General features: G+C 41.6%; 1 protein-coding gene across 10 annotated transcripts in view; it reads left to right on the top strand.

The window, feature by feature from the left end:
- ZNF827 (zinc finger protein 827) overlaps window positions 1-21,082 on the top strand; it is a 186,092-nt gene that overhangs the window by 62,509 nt on the left and 102,501 nt on the right. For all 10 annotated transcript variants that reach the window (XR_009692900.1, XM_061142435.1, XM_061142436.1 and 7 more), the window contains one exon: window positions 8,871-9,104. Coding sequence is in view for 9 of the 10 variants with exons in the window: in XM_061142435.1 (XP_060998418.1) it covers window positions 8,871-9,104 (234 nt within the window). In the remaining variant the exon portion in view is untranslated. The remainder of the gene's footprint in view (window positions 1-8,870; window positions 9,105-21,082) is intronic.

The following is a 21,082-nucleotide window of genomic DNA, read 5'->3' as shown; positions in this document are numbered from 1 at the left end:
ACATTACAATCTCCATGTATGAACCAGAATGTCAGTACAGTCACTTAAAATGACAGGTGGGACCATCAAGAGGAGATGTCATTTGGGGCAGATGGGCACCAACTTCCCTGGAAAGTGTTGGAAATCTATTATCCAATCATTAGTTTTTCTTTTTTCTGGTCTCAAGTCACCTCAAGCTGTAAGTCACTTCACCGCTGTTTGTGCAATTTTTTTTTTTTTGATATGTTAATAGTGTGAATTTACAATGCAGTTTTCTTTCCCATGTACTCCTGGCTTGAGGCTTGATTGGTTTTTCAGGACTGGCTCTTCCTGCTTTTGACAAGGGAGAGATCCTGTCCGTTAAGTGATGACTGCAGATAGCCACACTTGCTCGTCGTGTGTGGCTTGGAATAGTTTGGTTCACAGAGAAAAGCCTTATTTGTTTTAAAGGTCTGTGGCGTTGCTTATTGTTATTACCCTTGACCTTGCTCCAGAGGCACTTATGTTTTCCCTCTGTTACTACGTCTGCGATCGCAGTAGCTTCACAGGGGACTTGCGTGGTCCTAGTCTGGGGACATAGATCCTGAAGTGTAACTTAGGATTAGCTCAGATGGGGATAACAAATGTAATGAAATATAATGAGAAATATAAGATGGTTAAGACTTTTCCCAACACTAAATATAAAATGACTTAAGACCAGTTAAGTGGTCTACGTTATGAGAGAACAAGATCTGAAAATATTTAGCTAATGTTTTAAACCTTCTATTTGAATATAATATTCTTCACTGTTATTAGCTATTATTTAATGAATTCTTGGCTTTCCGTATGACTTCAGGAGGCAATTTATTTTCTTCTCACACCAAGTACATCAAGTTGTCAAAAAAAAAAAAAAAGTCCCAGATACCCAAACAGATCATACATCCTTACATAGGCTTACAAGGGAACTTGGGTCTCTCCAACAGCCCTGATTTGTAATCTGGAGAGTTGAGCTCTGATTCTGAATCATGAATGAGCTGTATGACTTTAAAAAGGTCGTATCATTCTCTGAGACTGTATTTTCTTATTGTAAAATAATGGATTGAAAAACAGTAATGGTTTTCATTTTGTGTGTTTTTAAGCAATTAAATTCATTTTTATCAAGCAAAATCTTAAAGTACAGACTCAATATATAAAGCACAAAAAATACGTAATTTATGTATTTTAAAATTTAATTTTATCTTTTACGTTCTCATTTATTATATTTATTTCTTCTAAAAGTCCAACAATTAGAAAAAAGTTGCTAAGTGATAAGCCCTGAACATGAAATTAGTGTTAGGATGAGTGTTATGAGCAGTGTTAGTATCTAGTATGTTTCTATAAATTTATTTTGCTGATTGCAGCTTCAAGAAATATCATTTACACAAGGGCATTGTGACAAATGAGATAATATTTTTAACAATTCGCCTTGTAATCTCATGATCCTTTTAATTAAATTTGTTCAGCTGCTTGAAAGGAGAGTATGATAATAAAAAGTTTTTGCTTCTAAGTTGACACATTTAGCAACTGCCCTTATTCCTTATCATAATAAAGGGCAGACACGAAACATCCTAAACTTTCAATAGGCACTAAAGCCATCTATAATTCTATATTAACTACTCGGTTATTACTCAGTTGCTTCGCCAATGGTGCTAGTGGTAAAGAATTTGCCTGCCAGTGCTGGAGACTCAAGGGATGTGGGTTTGATCCCTGGGTTGGGAAGATACCCTGAAGAAGGAAATGGTTACCTGCTCCAGTATTCTTGACTGGAAAATCCCATGGACAGAGGAGCCTGGCGGGCTACAGTCCATGGGGTCGCAAAGAGTCAAACACAGTTGAGCACACATGAGTATGCATTACTCTGTTAACTGATATTTGAAAGTTTATTTGATCTCTCTAGTCTCATTTTTCATCTACACAGTGGGGATAATGGTAGTACTACTTCAAGGGGTTGTTGAGAGGATCAGATAAATTAATCCAAATACTGGCCCATATTAAGTGCTCTATAAATGATAGCACCAAGTATATCTAAATGTCTGCATGTTTCTGTCTGTCAGCCATGATCGGAAGCTTCATCACAGCAGACACACTTGTTTCCTACATCTAGGTTAAGACAGTGGTCCTCCACCAGAGGCGTGCTCAGAGGGTAGTTTCAGTGTCTCGAGAAATGGTTTTCACGACTGGGAAATGCTGTTGGCATATAATGGGTAGAGACTGGGGATGCTCCTGGACCTCCTTCTATTTATAGGATAGCCCCCAAAGCAAACTATCCAGCCCAGAATGTCAGTGTTGCTGAGGTTGACAAAGCCTGATTTAAGGCATGCATATAGACCCTACTGATGCCATAATTGTATATTTTACATGCATAGGCCTGAATTTTTGGAAAGATTTGTGCGTGTGCTCAGTTACTTTATTCGTATCTGACTCTTTTGTGATCCCATGGACTGTCCCCTGCCAGGCTTCTCTGTCCATGGGATTTGCCAGGCAAGTATACTGGAGTGGATTGCCATGCCCTCCTCCAGGGGATCTTCCTGACCCAGGGCTCAAACCCGCGTTTCCTGTGTCTCCTGCATTGCAGGTGGATTCTGTACCACTGAGCCATTGGGGAAACCACATATAACCAAAATGCTGCCACTCCTATGAGGCAGGAAGAACAAGTGATACACAGGACTGAATTAACTTGTTAACATAAGTTAAGCTATCAGTGGTCTCCAGAAAGATGACATTTTATATATAACAGAGTTAAGGCTCCACATTTTATTTTTTATTTATTTTTTTTAAGGCTCCACATTTTAAAATGAACTTTTAAATTAAGTTAAATAATTTTTAAAGCTTCACTTTGAAACCGATATTTGTTGGAACCCCTGAAGCTTGACCCAGGGTTCCTTGGGATACTTTTTGAAAACCACCAATCTGCAGTCCCTTCCTGGTCCAAGAGTCTTTGACTCTGCTTTAGCGGGAGGTGGTAAATAAAATTCTTAACGAGGCCTAACTTTTTCATGGAGCAGCTCAGTAGTCACAAAATTGCCAGACTCCAAACTGAAAGAGTGCTCTGTCTTATTAAACTCAAGGAAAGTGTCATTCTCCTTCACCAGAGGGAATGGACAAGGCAAAACAGAAGCAGTCATGTTGCAGACTCTTCTTCCGCCCTCTTAAATCTTTAGAAAGTTCCTCCCTACCAGAAAATGTCCCTTTCCTTCAGGTTACATCCCACCCTTTCCTCATTTCTCACTAACGATGCTTAGCTCACGCCAGATCACTTCTGTCCAACACCCACGGTGCAACTGCTTGGCTCCGTATCCTTAAAGGCACTTGGACTGTGTCAGAGAGAAAGGAGAGAGCTTGGGTGCGTTTTCAGCAAGAAACCCCGAAGTCTAGTGTCTGATTTGAAGGCGTCAGTCCTTTAACCTCTTGGGGCCTTGCTTCCTTCACCTCTCAGATGAACATGGTAATAATACTTGTCTCCTGTGGTTGATGGAAGGAGCGATTCCTGTATAACAATTCAAATGCTAGTTGTGTGTGTCGCTGAAACAAATAGTGGTCTTTTTCTAAAAAAAATTTTTACTTACTTGTCTGTGCTGGGTCTTAGTTGCAGCACATGGAATCTTTAGTTGTGACATGCAGTCTCTTAGTTGTGACGTGTGGGATTTAGTTCCCTAACCAGGGATCGAACCCAGGCCCTCTGCATTGGGAGCATAGAGTCTTAGCCACTGTACCACCAGCGAAGTCGCCAAATAATGGTCTTTAAGGAAGCTATATAGCATTGTCCTGGGGTCAGAGATGGGAGGGGCTTAGACAGAAGGTCAGTGTGTGTTGATGACGCTGAGGACACTTCGCTAGAATGGCAGTTCCTTTTACAGCTCGTGCATGCTGGCCTATTAGAATTAGAAACTTGGAATCATTTTATCCCAGTGGCTTCCCCATCCCCTTCCCATACTAGCATTTATCTTGAATCCTTTCTAAATCCTGATTTAGAAAAAACTGATTTATTTCATTTCAATGGCAACCCAGCTCTGTTGAGTGCATTGACTTAACAGATATACTTAATTTTTAGTCATAATTTTCTCAGGTCACAAAATGCTTGAACAGGGAGAGAAGTGGGTCTCTTGGTTAGTTGGGCTTCCTTGCTGCATTAAGTAGAGTGTCTAAAGCTTTAAGATACATAAACAGAAGTCAGGGCAGTTGCTGTGAAAGTTCTTTATGAATTGAATTCCATATGTGCACAGATCTTCTTAGTGGTGAGAATGAAGCAAAGATTAGGCAGTGAGTCATAAATTACTGCTTTTCTCTAGCAATTTCCCCAAAGAGAAAGAAAACATCTTTAGTTCCACCTTTCTCTGTAAAAGATAATAGGCTTTTTAAAAGTATGATAGTAAAAAATGATGGCAATTATTGTCATATTAATTTTAAAATATAGGGCTTTATATACTATTCTCAGTGCAAATATTTCTGGTAATTAAGAGACAGCAGTGTAGCCTTCATATTGCTGTTTTTATATCATCTATTTAGACCCAAATGTTTGGGAAATTTAAACTTGGACGAATGAGGGTTTCCCACATATTTTTTGATATGTCATTAGCTACATTTACATCTCCCTAGCACATTGCTCATTTTATGCCATTCTTGACATTGTCAGAATGAAAACCAGGTATGAAGTACCTTGCAAATTTATAAAATAGCAACAAAAACAACAACATACAGCTTGTGTATTTTTTTTTTAAGTGTCATTGCAATTCTGTTAAATTTGGGTTGTGCAAACGATGCCAAATATCTTTTTTCCCCTTGTATCTTATGTAGCATGTGTTCTGATTAATGCTCCCAAAAGCTACCTTATACCTTCAGAGAACATTAGCTCAATGGTTGTCCTCTCCAATAGTTGGGATTTGCTTCTAGGGCTCCAGCAGTTTCTTATCTCTTTCCTAGCCTCACCTTAGAATTTTTTAAAGTTTCGAAAATAAAATATGCAGATCTAAAGCATTTTTAAAAAATACATAACCACTCACTTTGTATTTTTCCTTCCCAAAGAACTGAAGCTGGCTTAATAGATAGCATCCATTTAATTACTCTGTGTCCACTAAATTGGGGTACTCTTGGAAAAGGTTTTATGCAGGATTCTGGAGGAAAGGCTGAGGTGAGAGAGACTTTAGGAGACGGCTGGTAAAAACCCCTCCGGAAGTAGTTGGAAGGGGAGAAATGTGCTAACCAAACAGGATTCTCTTAGGAGTTACCTTCTGTAGAGGTAGACTTTGGACAGAGGTACCTTCTGTCCAAAATGCATGCTTGAAGATTGCTCTGGACACGGCTTGGTCTTCTTGGGTTCAGGTTCCAATGGCGTTGTCCCCAGTGGGCTAGATTTTCAGCACTTTTCTGGAGATTCTTCTGGGTTCTGCCTTTAGTGACGCCAGAGTCCAAGTGATCATTCAGAAACACCTCCAGAGGAGTTGTAGTGTAGTAGCAGAGCCTTTAGCTTTATCTGGGAAGTTTTATCCCAGATCTAATGATACCTTGGGAAAGCACTTCTGATTGCCTTTAGTAAAATATTTTGGAAGTCATAGTTCTTGTTTACCATGAGTTATAATGGAGTGCCAACAGATATCACTGATTTGTGACCAACCTATTTTATTCATTCAACCACTATATGTTGAGTACCTACTATGTGTTGTTCCAGGCCCTGTTCTGCACACTCAAGGTACATCAGCATTTTAAGAAGGGCCATTGCCTGTGATGATGGGAAGTGGGCGGGATGCAGCGAGCATCTGCTCTCTATCCTAGCTCATTTTTGAAAGGTTTAGCGTACTCTCTGGTCTTCCCAGATGGCTCAGTGGATAAAGACCCCACCTGCAGTGCAGGAGATACAGGAGATGCAGGTTCCATCCTTGGGTCAGGAAGGTCTCCTGGAGGAGGGCATGGCAACCCACTCCAGTATACTTGCCTGGAAAATCCCATGGACAGAGGAAACTGGCGGACTGCAGTCCACGGGATCACAAAGAGTCAGACATGGCTGAAGCGACTGAGCACAGACATACTCCCCAGACCTCAGGAAGGATGCCCATGACAGGCATAGCTCTCTTCATAAAGCGGAGCCCAGAGGCCCACCAACCCGGCACATGAGCTTCCTATTTGTTAAGTAAACAGGGCTGTTTTCTATTTCTTGACCCAAAAGGACTTTTACAGTGTCGTTCACTTTATAACTACTTGTTGAGCTCTGCGTATCAGTTTTACGCACATTTTTAAATGACATTTTATTTCACAATGAAAAGAATTTTTTGAGGGAGAAAGTAAAAAAATAAAAAGAAATAAAATCCCATAAAGGTCATCGCCTTCATGAAACCTCTATCTTTGAATCGGAGACGCAGACCATAAATGGTTAACCTGATAAACAAGAAAATGATGTAGTATGGATTCGCCTGTTGGGGCTGTCTTGGCAAGATACCCCAGACTTGGTGGCTCACGCAGCAGAAATGTATTTCTCGTCATTCTGGAGGTTCGAGATCAAGGTGCTGGCAGGTTTGGTTTCTCCTGCAGCCTCTCTCCTTGGCTTCAAGGTGACTGCCTTCTTCTGTGTCCCACGTGGTCTTTACTCGCTGTGCACATCCTTTGTGTCTCTTTTATTCTCAGGACACCAATCATATTGGATAAGGGTCACACCCAACCCTAATGGCCTCATTTAACCAATTACCTCCCTGTCTCCAAATACAGTCACAGTGGGAGTTAGGCCTTCAATATATGTATTTGGGGAGGTGGGCAGACAAAATTCAGTCCACAGTGAAGTGTTTTCCGCTAATAAACATTTTGGAGTAGAAAGGAAAGGTAAAGTTGGGTAAGACAGTTTGGGAGTCCTGTGGGGTGGGGGTTGCAGTCTTGATGAGGATGGTCAGGGTCTTCATTGAGAAGGTGGTGTTTTAGCCAAGACGTGAAGGTCAAGTTCCATTCAAGTGTTGGTCTAACAGAGACCAGAGATGGAGGGATGGTGTGATGGAGGTAGGAAGGGATACAAAGTGGACAATCCATGGACCTGGGTTTTAGTCCTAGCTGTTTATCTGTCTAGACTTCCTGGGTGGCACAGTGGTAAAGAACTTGCCTGTCACTGCAGGACACACAAGAGCTGTGGGTTCGATCCCTGGGTCAGGAAGATCCCCTGGAGAAGGAGATGTCAACTTACTGCAGTATTCTTGCCTGGAAAATGCCATGGATAAAGAAGCCTCGTGGGCTGCAGTCCATGGGGTCTCAAAGAGTCAGACATTACTGAGCATGCACACACACTTTATTTTTCTGGTAGTAAAACTTCTAAAGGTCACTTTAGCCTTCTGGGGTCCACTTTCCAAGTATGCTGGTCTGTGTGGACTTCTGATTCCAGAATAAATGTTCTTAGTGGGGCATGAGACAGAAAGAAAAGACTTTGTGCTTATGTGTTGGCTGGAGGCAGGGGGTGGGCAGGGGGTGATAGGTGTTTGCTTTGGCGATTTATCCTTTTATTTTTTTCTTTGTTAAGCAGGTGTGGGCTCAAGGCTCATTTTCGTAAGCATTTCTAAAATTTCTGTATTGGGATGAAATCTTCTTTCTCAAAATACCAGTATACCTAATGTAACCAACCTAAAGTTTTCCTACTATGACCGTTTAACGGGAAGTGAGATGCCTGTGAAAGTGGCAAGTGGTACATGAGGCTGCTTGCCTTCCTTCTTGGTTTTTCCCAAGGAAGAGCAGGAAGTAGTATGTAGTGCGGTGTGGTATAGCCAAGCCACAGAATCCATCCCATAATAGGCCAGTCAGCTTTGCTCTGACCACACACGCCACACCAGCCAACCATGCTAGGAATGGAAAAGGACATTAGTGGAAAAACTGGTGATATCTGACTACAGTCTGGATCTTAGATCACAGCAATGGGAATTGCTTCGTTCTGACAAATGCTCCATGGTTACGTAAGATGATAACTTTAGGAAACTCTGGGTGAAGGATGTATGGGAACTTTTTGTATCATCTTTGCAGCTTCTCTGCAAAACTAAAGTTACATTTAGAAAATAATATTTTTTTTCCCTTTAAAACTGCCCATTGTGGACTAGGAGATAATTTGGGCTACACGATGTAGACCAGAAAGACAGCGCCAAATACATGCCCCACCCTTTGTGGGGCTGTAGCGTCAGCTTATGGTAAGGCCAAAGTAGCACATCTCTGTGCTGAGCTTTTCTCTTCGACAGGTTCTCCATCCCCACCTGACCACTGCTGTCTAGGTTTTTGCTTGGATTATTGCCATAAACTCATGTTTAGGGGCTCCCCTGGTGGCTGAGACCATAAAGAATCTGCCTGCAATGGGGGAGACCCAGGCTCAATCCCTGGGTCAGGAAGATCCCCTGGAGAAGGAAATGACAACCCACTCTGGTATTCTTGCCTGGAGAATTACATGGACAGAGGAGCCTGGTGGGCTACGGTCCATGGGGATCGCAAAGAGTCAGACAGGACTGGGCGACTAACATGTTTATATTCAGTGTTTTATGGCAGAGTAACTGTTTGAATGCATTATTCTATAACAGGGTTAGGTAGGGAGAGTGCTAAGAGGTCAGAGAGGCAGTGACATGTGCAGCAAAGAAGACATTGAGGGAAACCAAAGAGAAAACACCCAGACACTTTGTAGAGGCAGCACTTCTTGAAATACGGTAAGTTCCAAAGATTCCGAAGTCCACACTCTCCTAAGTCCTGCTCTCATGGAGTGTCTTGTATTTTCGTGCCGAGGGCTCAGCCTATTTTGATGGGGTTGTGGTCCCTCCGGTGTTAGCTCGGCGTGTTCCTGCATTTCAAACCTCATTAAGTTGGGAGTAGCCAAGAGCCGGAGTGGTCTCTCGTATATGTATATGTATGTAATCCCTTTCTTCTTTTGACAGCTGCAAATCAGAAGGAGCCCATGAATCTCAATTTTAAAGTGAAAGAGGAGCCTAAGGAAGAGGAGGCCCTAAGCGTCACATTGCCTCGGTCCAGCTATGTGTTCAGCCCCGAGTCGGAAGTGTCAGCCCCGAGCATCTCTGAGGACACGCTTAAGCCCCAGGAAGCAAAGGGCAACGTACTGAGACGGGATATGTCGGTCAAAGCAGCGTCTGAACTTCTCATGAAACTATCAGGTACTTGATTTCTGCTAAAATATTCACATACTGATACCATCACTTGCAAGCCAGCTGGGCTACCCATGGGTTACATTAGCCTGTTGGCAGCAATATCGCATTATTAAGGTAAAGTCGGGAATGACTGGATTACTTGCCTTAAATTCATGTGTTTCATGTATGAGTTTGTGGATGTTAGCCGTATATCTATCTTATTAAATACACTCCTCTTTTCCTGATTATGACTGCAAATTGTTGTGAAACACTGCTGCTTTTCTAAGATGATGTAGGTCATAATTTTAAATGGGTTTTAATGACATGCAAAACACTTCTGTTAATTGATCAAAATATCTTTCTTTCCTAATAGAGGACCTTGCACTGTTTGGTGTTTTTGTACTATTTTCTTTACGAACCATTAAAAATATTTTTCTGAACTTAATAAACCATTAAGATGGCACTTGAAGTGATTAGTGATAGAGTAGCAATGAGATTTTATAAATAGAAATTTCTCATAATGGAATATTACAGTAATTAATCTAAGTTCTTGAGACAAATAATATTTTTATTAGTATCTAAATGTCATTTCAGCTTATCCAATTTTGGCAGATTGGTTTAGAATTTGAAATTCATGTATTTTGGATTTCTTTTCCCACCCAGTCTCCTATCTGTCCCATGAGCTTCAGAACAGATAAAAATTTAGTGTGTTTTGAAAAATTTAGTGTGTTTTGAAGTATTTGCTTCCCAGGTGTTACTAGTGGTAAAGGACCCGCCTGCAGGTTCTTTAATGCAGAAGATGTAAGAGATGCAAGTTTAATCCCTGGGTCAGGAAAAGCCTCTGGAGGAGGGCATGGCAACCCAGTCCAGCATTCTGCCTGGAGAATCCCATGGACAGGGGAGTTTGGCAGGCTACAGTCCCTACGGTTGCAAAGAGTCAGATATGACTAAAGGGACTTAGCACACACACACACAGCAAGAAACATACAGGTAGTATAAAATTCAAATGTATGACTTTAAAAACAGAGAAGGAAAAGTTAAAGTTACGTTAATAATACTACTTACCAAATCATATCCCATCCTTAGTTCATTGCTGCTTAAAGATAATTTTTAGAAACTCAGAATTCTGGTATGGATCCTACTTGGAGGATGGTAAATTCAGTTTGTAATTCACGATGCTTGGAGGATGAAAGCAAGAAATGTATTAGTGAGACCCCTTCCCAGTGTAATTTCACCAGCAGTTGTGTGTTTCTGGTTGACAGGTAGGTTGGAAAGTAAGAAATTAATAATTATTTACTTAAAATTATTGCATCAGAACAGTTGAAATTCCTGTATTTGCCAGTTGGTGGGATTAAGAATTCTTTCCTTTGATGTGAATTTAAAACACACTGGAACTTCCAGGGGACATAATTTGTTACAGATAAAGCATAATACAATTACTACATCCTTACTATCACCCCATGTTTCTAAACTGATGGTACAGTTTCTCCTGTGTAAATAGGAGATCTCGAAAGGTTGTGCTAATTGCTAAAAGCTGCAAGTTTAAAAAAAAACTTGTACAGGCCAACATGCTTTCATAATTTGAACCCTCCGTCCTATGTCAAAAGGTCTTGGTGACATACAGTAATCTGTTGGCTTTCCAGTCAATTCAGGGAGGTCACACACTCTCTCCTCCTTCTCTGATAACGTGGACTTGCATATTATGACTTTAACTCTCTCACAACAGTGACTCCTGTCCCCTCCTAATGGTAGGATTCTAGTGTGTAGTATTTCTATTTCAGAGTTTGCTGTGTAGCCAGCATTGTGAGCCGAGAAAGCTGGGGTGGCCCCAAAAGATAATATGCAAAAACAAGATCGAAGGAAAGACGTTCTCTAAGGAAACCGTTTTATCCTAATTCTTTTGGATGATGCGATTTGAGACAATGAAGTATGAAATCATTTCCTGGGTAGTAATGAGATCCCTGAAATAGAATATGGCTAGGCAGCCATGCACATTTAATGATATTTGTGGTCAGTAATGGCTCTTCTAAATGCTTATGTTGAGTGTTAGTGAATACACATGCTGTGGGGCTCCACGATAGTTGAATTGGAAATTCCCTGGTGGTCCAGTGGGTAGGACTTCTTGCTTTCATTGCCAAGGACACGGGTTTGATCCCCAGTCTGGGAACTAAGATCCCGCAAGCCATAGGATGCAACCAAAAATTTTAAAAAAGAAAACAAAAAAGACAATAGTTGAATGGATGACATGGTCGTATTTCCAAAGGCATCTCCTCTGCTTCATGCTGTGGAAATGAAAACTTGTTTGAAGACTAAGATAAGTATTGTTTTGCCCTGAAAAAATTTCCCAAGCATTCTGTGTGCTTAGACTTAGGTTAAAGAAATATGTACCGCAGTCCCTACCTTCTAGATGCTTGTGGTCTAGTCAGAAGTAATCCAGGGCAGTGGAATGCATTCAATCAGTGCTTTGCACTTGGAACTTCATACTTGTACAGTCTAGCAGACTGTGGCCAGGAAACTGTGAAGAAGTCTTCAAGTCATTCCTAAAAATAGGAGTGTGACTTAAAAATAACAAGTGTCTTTTCATTCCTAAGCCACAAAGGTAAAGAGACCTCACCTTTTACTAGGTTTAAAGTGGGCATTAGGGTTTCTAATCACGGACAGATTGGTGCTCTTGGGAGAAGGAAGATGTTAGGAAGAAAACCTCCTATGGTGCGTTTCCTCAAGTTATAATTTTAGCAATTCAGTGTTTCTGCCCTCAAAGGCATCTGAGGAGAGGACCTGTCTGGGTCCTCAGGCCCCCCTTTCCCGTGGTGTGTCCTGTCCCCATATAGACAGGAGTAGTGTCTATGCAGGTAGTCAGTGCTGCTTCTCATCTGAGATCCCAACAGGTATTCCTATGGGTGGGAGTCCCTGCCTTGCTAATTTTCTTTTATGGTCTTCTGTTCCCCTGGGGAGAATCCATATGGTGCAGAAGAGTTGGATGAGAAAAGTATGTCCCATGCATTACCATACATTTTCCCCCTTCTTTCAGTTTTGACCCAAGGAATACCTAAAATGTGGAATAAGAGAATTTTTATTCTCTGTTACTTATTTCTATGACTTTTCAGTGCTGTCATCTGCCATATCTTAGGTCCTTTCAGTCTTTTCCTTAAATTAACAAGAGGAAACTAGTCAACAATGTCAGCTGCCTCATTTCCTGTTTTAAATTAATTTATGTTAAGTCCTTCACGATGGATGTTGGGCTCATGGCCAGGTCAGATATCATGTGAAACTTTCCTGGGTGGAGAAACCTCTGTAGTTATATTGTTTTCCAAACTGACATTTCTGTTTCATGAGGAAAACACAGATGTGTTAGTGACCAGGCAAAACTTTTCATTCACTGTGTGTTTAGGAAAATCTGAGTTTTCTCCCTTCCTTGTGGCTCAAGTCCTATTTCCAGTTGTTCCTTGGGCAGTCAAGTGCCTGACAGCTGGGCCAAGTAAATTGATTACCATAAAGAAAGCAACCCACTCTAAGAAAACCACTGGGTGTCTGGGACTACGTGATGTTATGTGACATGAGGCAGCCAAGATAATCAGACTTTTCTGCTAAGCATATAGTTGCCAAAGATAATCCCCAGAAGTCCTGATTTAAAAAGACCCAAATCCTGAAATCAAATTCAGAGGCTACATAACATCAGACAGACTAAGAGAGTCAAGTCACTCTTAACCTCTGGTTTTGCAGCGTCTAGTGACTTTGAAAACCTAAAGAGCAGATGTGTTATCTCAGGTATGACGTAGTGCCCTAAGTGACTCTGTCTCTTGCGCTTTCAGAGCAGTAGCTGTAATGTAAATCAACCATACCTCAGTAAATTTAAAAAGAAAAAGAAAAAAAAGAGAAGTAGCTAGACTCAAAGCAACAAAGAAATACCCCCCTCTCCCTGGTCATGCATATGTACAATACACCACATGTGTGGTTGAACCAAGAAGTAGGCAGATAAGATGCCATTTAAAAATATGAATCCCATAAAAATAGGTGGCTGGAAAGCTGGAGGTATTCAGAAACATTAATGAAAAATTAGACATTTAAATTGATCTAACATGGTAAATAAAATCTCCCATTAGATCTTAATTCAAAACATGTATATTGGGTTTCTTTTTTTCCATGCTCAAAGAAGGAAGCCACATGGATTTATATTCATTTCTGATTTATATTCATTTATCCCTACCTAGTCTTGGAGGGAAATATAAATTATCATTGCCTCTTGTAGAGGAATCCAGGCAGGTCCTGGATTTGAAATACATAGTGATGTAGAGTTTAGGGAATCATCTATGTAAAAAAGGTCTTCAGTGCAGAGATATTGAGAAGCAGGTAAACTTGGGTAGGATGAAGTTTTAAGGTGAATTCAATCTCCAAGGTGAGCAGAAACAGAGAGGAAAGGTACCCAAAGATTGACTTTGTTAACAGTTTTAATTAGGGCCCCTTTGGTTTTAAGTAACAAATCCTCTTCAGCCAGTTTATACAAGAAAGGGAATTCAATAGGAGGTGCACATTTTGCAGGGGCGGGGTTGGGGGGCTTCCCAGTGGCTCAGTGGTAAAGAATCTGCCTGCAGTGCCGGAGCTGCCGGAGACACAGGTTCGATCCCTGGGTTGGGAAGATCCTCTGGAGTGGGACATGGCAACCCACTCGAGTATTCTTTCCTAGAGAATCCCATGGACAGAGGAGCCAGGAGGGCTACAGTCCATAGGGTCACAGAGTTGGACACGACAGAAGTGACTTAGCATGTACACATATACCTTTGGGGCTGACTCATGGAGTGAACCCAAGGGCAGGGGGCAGCAGGGCGTCAGGCCTCCACTGAAGCCAGGGGTTGGGGGTAGGAATGGTATGGAGCCCAGAAGGTCCTTGCTCATCCCTGCTTCTCTGCTCATAAATGGGTTTTTTCTGATACCCAGCCCATATGGTAGAACATAGCAATTGCCAACAATTTCTGAGTATACCTCTTGTTCAAAAGAGCAACTGGACAGAAATGTCTTAGTCCCAGTTACAAATTCCAGCTGATTGTATCCACTCTGGTGGGAGCCCACTAGTGGAAACTCCTGCTGTATCTGGGGAGAAGGACATGTTGAACAGACCTGGCTACAGTCCTGTAGGATAGCTGGAAGGAGAAGAATCCCTAGAACCACACCTCAAATGGGCAAGAGTGAGGGTGGTGTGAGATCAGGAAGAGAAGCAGTATGTATGAGCCCCTAAAAGTTAATGGTCACTGCTGATATTTAAATATTGGATGTAAATGTGTTTGGCCTTTGGGTGATGTTTGTCTTTCCTTTCTGGTGGAGTTTTGGAGAAAACTGCCCAGCCAGGAGTTGACCTAGACAGTAGCAACTCTATATGCTAAGGCCGTGTTTCTCAAAGTGTGGTCCCTGGAGGAGCCAAGTCAACACGAGTTGGCGAAGATAGAATTCTCCAGGCAAGAATACTGGAGTCTTCAGGGGAATCTTCCCTACCCAGGAATCGAACCCAGGTCTCCTGCATTGCAGATGGATTCTTTACTGTCTGAGATACCAGGGAAGCGCCTTAGGCAAGTTATAGAAATGCAAATTCTTGAGTTCTTCTATGGACCCAGTTGAAACGCTGAGTTTTTTTATAAGTAATTCTGAAAGCTTAGTTTTGAGAAGCTCTGTGCCAAGGAAATGGTTAATTAGAGATGTAAGTTTTGTTCATCTGAAAAGCGTGCCTCAGCTTGAAACTGACGGAGAAGAAAGCTCTCTTTTTTGTTTGTTTTGTTTTTTAATTGGAGAAAAATTGTTTTACAATATTGTGTTTATTTCAGCCATAATTATACATATATTGCCTCCTTTTTGAGCCTCCCTCCCCTCCCCCCATCCCACCCTTATCTTAAATGCACATTTTACTTTTAAAAAAGAATCATCTCTCCAGTGGAGATTCTTTTTAATTTATTAGGAAAAAAATGGTAACTGGGAATCTTTTTTAGAAGGGCATGTGTCCCTAATAAATCAAGGATGGCATTGCTGGTGAGCCTCAGATAATACTATTTTTTTCCATGTTCTTTGCTGTGAAATTTCATGATTATTTCTGTGCAACGTGTGCATTCTTTTAAGGGAGAGAATCTCCCCACCCTCACCCCCAGCAAATCAAAGATTATGTCTGAGACTCTAAAGAATTCATTGAGATAAAGTAGAGAGTTTAGCTAAGTAAGTTCTCAGGGCAAAACTATTCACTGTTCTATATAGTATTTCTCCCTTGGAAAATTGTAGTCTATCAAAATTTATAAGCTATGACTTCCGTATGACTTCAGTAATAATCTATAGGGATGGAAAATAGGTATTTTCGGTTTATATTAATGTCATCTCATATTGCCCTCCTTCAAACTTACAAGTGATTTCACTGAATAGTGGAAAGAACCCAGAAGGCCTGGTTTTCCCTAGTTCCCGTGATTCTCCCTGCTTACACTCCATGGAAAGGAACTCCCGAGTGAACACATTAGACATGCTAACAAACTATAAAAGAGCTAAAGAGTAATTTAAAAAAAAAGAGAGAAAAGAGCTAAAGAGTAATTTAGAAACGTCAGTAAAAGAAAGTATTTTATTAATGCTGTCTGTTTAGCACATTGTCAAATACGTGATGCTGAGGAATTTGAAAGCATGAAAATGTAAAAATGGCCTAGTCTAATCAGTCTGAAATTGAAAAAATGCTTTTTTTTTTCCACTTCAACTTTTTTTAAGAACCTGGAGAAACCTATTGAACCTGGTACCCTACTTTTCTAATAATGCATGTATTTTGTTTATTTGATTTTGTTTATTTATTTGGCTGCACTGGGTCTTAGCTGCAGCATGTGGGATCTTTTGTTGCAGCGCACAGACTCCCTAGTTCTGGCATGCTAGCTTAGTTGCTCTGTGGCATGTGGGATCTTAGTTCTTGACGAGGGATGGAGTCTGTGTCTTCTGCACCGCAAGGCAGAGTCTTAACCACTGGCCCACCAGGGAAGTCCCATAATCATGTATATATTTTAGATTGTTGTGTTTCAGAGGGGACTTCTAAACTGCATTTGTAAACACCATCCTACTTTCTCAACATCTTTATTGAGATCTAATTTGCATACCATAAAAGTTACCTATTTAAAGTATACCATTCAGTGGTTTTTAGTGTATTCACAGAGTTGCATAACCATCACCAGTTCCAGTGGCAGAATGTTTTTATCACCCCAGAAAGAAACTCTGTACCCATTAGCAGTTACTCCTTACCGACTTCTTCTCCCAGTACCCTTCCAGCTGATAATTCACTGCCTGTCCGTAGATTTTTCCTGTTGTGGACACTCCATGTGAATGTAATCACCCAATAAGTGTCGTCTTTCACTTAGCATAACATTTTCAAGGCCCGTCTCTCTTGTAACATGCATCCGTACCTTATTCCTTTTTATGGCAGGATAATATTCCATTGATGTTATTGGAATGAATACAATAACAATACTAATTTTATACACGGTATAAAATGGATATACCACATTTTGTTTATCGATTCACCTGTTGTTGAACAATTGGGTTGTTGCCCAGCTTTTGCTGATAAGAACATTCATGTGTAGACATGTGTTTCGTTTCTCTTGGGTATATACCTCAGAGTGGAATTCCTGGGTCAAATGGTAGCTCTATGTTTAACATTTTGAGAAATTGCCAAGCTGTTCCCCAAAGCAGCTGCACCACTTTATATCCCCACAGCAATGTATGGGAGTTTCAGTTTTTCCACATCCTTGCCAAAAGTTGTTATTGTCTGTCTTTTTTATTATAGCCATTGTCTGGGTGTGAGCTAGTATCTCATTGTGGTTTTGATTTTCATTTCCCAGATGGCTAATGTTGTTGAGCATATTTCCATGTGCTTTTTGGCCATTTGTATACCTTCTTTGGAGAAATGTCTACTTAAGTTCTTTCACTGCTTTTATTTTTATTTTTTTTTCGCTGCTTTTAAATTACTTGTCTTTTTATTTTTGAGTTGTAAAATTTTCTTATATATTCTGGATATAAGTCTCTTATCAGATATATGATTTGCAAATACTTTCTCTCATCCTGCTTTTCACTTTTTTGATGGTATTATTTGCGGTGCAAAATGTTTTACTTATAATCCAATTTGTCTCTCTTTTGTTGCTTGTGATAGGGAATTATCACATTTCCGTAATTCCAAAAATTGGGTAAAAAATGCAGACTTGTTTAATATTAACACGAAAGCCTGTCTTTATGTACATTTTCACCATATTTAAGTGTGTTAGTCGCTCAATCATGCCCGACTCTTCGCGACCCCATGGACTGCAGCCCACCAGGCTCCTCTGTCCATGAGATTTTCCAGGCAAGGATACTGGAGTGGGTTGTCATTTCCTTCTCCAGGGGATCTTCCCAACCCAGGGATCGAACCCGGGTCTCCTGCACTGCAGGCAGATTCTTTACCGACTGAGCTACAAGGGAAGCCCATATAAAGACTATGAAACCTAATTTATTGAATAAATAGCTCCACAGTGGGGTTGACCTCTGTGATTCCTGTATTTGCTATAACATTCTGTACTTCAGCTGATAGCAAGGAATATTTATATGTCAGCTTTGTTTTTTTTAATTTTTATTGGAATATAGTCGGTTTACAATGTTGTGTTAGTTTCAGGTATACGGCAAAGTGTATCAGTTATACATATTCATGTATCCACTCTTTAAGATTCTTTTCCCATATAGGTCATTACAGGGTATTGAGTAGAGTTCCTTGTGCTATGCAGTAGGTCCTTCTAGTTATCTGTTTTCTATATAGTAGTATATACATGTCAGTCCCAATCTGCCAGTTTATCCCTTCCCCCTGCTGTCCCCTTGGTAACCATACGTGTGTTTTCTACACCTGTAATTCTGCTTGTTTTGTAGATAAGTTCATTGTACTCCTTTTTTTAGAGTTCACATATAAGTGATAGCATACATTTGCCTTTCTCTGTCAGCTTTTTAAATGACTTTCAATAAATATAGCCAACAGTGGTCTTACCACTAATGAGGTCACTCTGTCATTGCCATACATGTATCCTAAGCAACTCTCAGGATATATGTATGTGTGTGTATACATAAGACATATACACAGAAAACCCATAACTGGGGAAGTTAGATCTTAAATAAGGAATTAGACTGTTTTTTTAAGCACTTGCAAACTCAGTGAGAATTGCACTCCAAGTGCCAAAACTCTCTCTTATACAAACTGGGAATAGGTTGCTTTAATAAGATAAAAATGTGACCTGTTTATGTACCCAGAGAATTCCTTTCTTGAAGGTCTAGATCTTGTTAAGCTCAGAGGATGTACCTTGGTGTTATTTACCTGGCTGCTTAAACAAGACAGACTGGGAAAGAGCTTCGTGCAGTTCTGGGAGGGCTAGAAGACGGAACTTCTTTTTCCCTTAAGGTCCTCACCCCTTGGCCGCCCTTTAGCTTTCTTGTCCCAGCTCCCTCACTCCCACACTGAGACCCGGGCCTCCGAAAGGCTGGACTCAAAAGGGCTCTTGTTTTATTATCATCTCCCTGGTGCAGAGCTCATTTGTTAATATAGCTATGAACATTTGTATTGGCCTGTGTTCCAGAAATCGGGCAAAAGCTCGGAAGGGAATGTCATGGGCTCTACCTTCATTACAGATTCCTTTTCTGTTTGGCCAGATTGGGTGAGAGAGGGCCTCGGGGCAGGAGGTGCCAGGTGGAGTCGGGACTGGTGAAGGGGTTCCAGGTCCCTTCCAATACTGAGCAAGAGAATTGCGAATGGCACCTAGGAAACGTGTTCACTGCTGGCGTGCCTGTCTCTCGCATTCCCGCGTTGATTTCTGTTTTTTGATAGAAATACAGAACCATTTCTGCAGACATTATTTTATCCAGGACACAAACAGTGGCACGAGAGGCCTTGAGTAAATAGTATTTGATGGTGACGACTCTAAGAGGAAGCTTTACTTTCTGAGGGAGCCGACTGCAAATATTTAAGTAACCAGTCAAACATTCTGTTCTATTTTTCACTCACAGGACAGATTTCCCTGCCAGGTAGAAACGGTGTGTCTCGTCCATGCCTTAGAATCTCTTACACCACCCTAGCTTCTTCCGGCTCCTCCCTTCAGACGTTCTAGTGCAGTGTTAGCGCAGCCGTGGTCTTGTGAGGCAGAGCATAGCCGTTATTTTCCTCAATGAGAGCTCTAAAACATTCTCATTCCATGATGGTTTTTCTTCTTGTTGCCATATTAACCTTTCGCTTTTAACTTATTCATGTCACAGAAGGGGAACGTTTGCATGTATAATTAAACCCCATGTCCTCTGTGCCCATGTGGGCACAGGCTGGGATCCCAGACCGACCTCTGGAGAAGAGACTCCTCTGTCTGCTGCCAAGTGGCCACATCCCACTGGGCTGGGGCTCAATAGGGGTGGTGGTACCCGGGCCGGTCCACACACAGAACACCGAAGGTATACACAGGGTGAGAGCGATGGCGGCTGTTTCCTCTGAGCAGGGGAGTGTCCGTATTGGCCCAAGAAGGGAACGCTTTCCTGAAGAGAACTATTTCTGCCTTATGACTTCTGTCACTCTTCTAGGAAGGCGAAGGCTTGGAGAGTGGTTATCTTCTCATTATCAAAGTGTGAGGACCTAGCACACGCTCAGTCTTCTTCCTAATAAGTCTTCTGTTTACACGTGTATATATTTTGGGAAGATCCCCTGGAGAAGGGAATGGCTACCCACTCCAGTATTCTTGCCTCGGAAATCCTGGATGGAGGAGCCTGGCGGGCTACAGTCCTCGGGGTCGCAAAGAGTAGGACACGACAGAGCGACAGATACTTTGACTTTGTATGTTTTCCCCATATGTAGGCTGTCTTGAGTTTGTGCTGTGCGTTGGTTTACTTCCTATTTTCTTAATGTGGGCCAGCAGCTGGATTCAAGCCTATTTCCTGGTTTCCCATTGTTGCCACAGCTGGAGAAGTGGGGGCAATGACCAGACATACCTGTGACCTGCCACCATTTATCGTAATCTCAAAATCGAGTGGTGAGCCTCACTGTTTAAAAGAATACGTCACGAACTTCTTTCCTTATTCCTCCTGCTGCCGGTCTTAACCCTGTAAACCCACCTAAACACACACACACACACACACTTCCCTCCTGTTGCTGCCAAGATTTTTCCTGCCCTTTTGGAGTCACAGCCATCAGGACAGCCTTCCTGGAAGTTCCTGTGATCCAAGTCCGTGTTGCCAAAGGCAAACGTAATAGCCTTCTGGTTGAGAGGAAAAGAGACCCTTAGCAAAGCGGAAGGCTTAATGGGACTAAAGGGGAAATGGCAGTGATCTGTGGGACTTATCTTGGGAGCAGAATCATTGTGCCTCCCTCCACATTTAAATATTGGTAGGAGGGACTTCCCTGGTAGTCCAGTGGTTAAGACTCCACACTTACAAAGCAGGGGTCGCAGTTCAATCCCTGATCAGGGAATTAAGATCGTGCAGCATGGCTGAAAAATTAAAAAATGTAAATATTGGTAATAGTCTTTACTTGGGATTCACCAGTGCCTTTGTAGCCAAGCTACTGGGTGATATGTAGGTAATATTTTTTGCACTTTTTTAAAAGCTGTGGAATAAAGAAAAGTGGGGATTGGGATAATTTAAATGAGATGAATGGCTGTCTCCTTTCAACCACTTGTGCTAAAACCTTTCAAACCCTGCTTATCCTACCCTGATACTGTTTAAGGGCGTCCCTGGTGGCTCAGATGGTAAGAGTCCACCTGCAATGCAGGAGACCTGGGTCCGACCCCTGGGTCGGGAAGCTCCCCTGGAGAAGGGACTGACAAGCCACTCCAGCATTCTTGCCTGGAGAGTCCCATGGACGGAGGAGCTTGGCGGGCTGCAGACCACGGGATCACAAAGGGGCGACATTACCGGGTGACTGAGCATGCACAGCTTGCACATACAATACCGTTTAAAAGAGTTTCTCCTAAAATGCTCACAGCAGAAGGCTGGGACGACTCCTTCTCCGTTTTCTT

Source organism: Dama dama, chromosome 5 (genome assembly GCF_033118175.1).
Source record: "Dama dama isolate Ldn47 chromosome 5, ASM3311817v1, whole genome shotgun sequence".
NCBI lineage: Eukaryota > Metazoa > Chordata > Mammalia > Artiodactyla > Cervidae > Dama > Dama dama.
The sequence above is the reverse complement of the archived record's forward strand: the minus strand, read 5'-3'. Positions and strand labels throughout refer to the sequence as shown.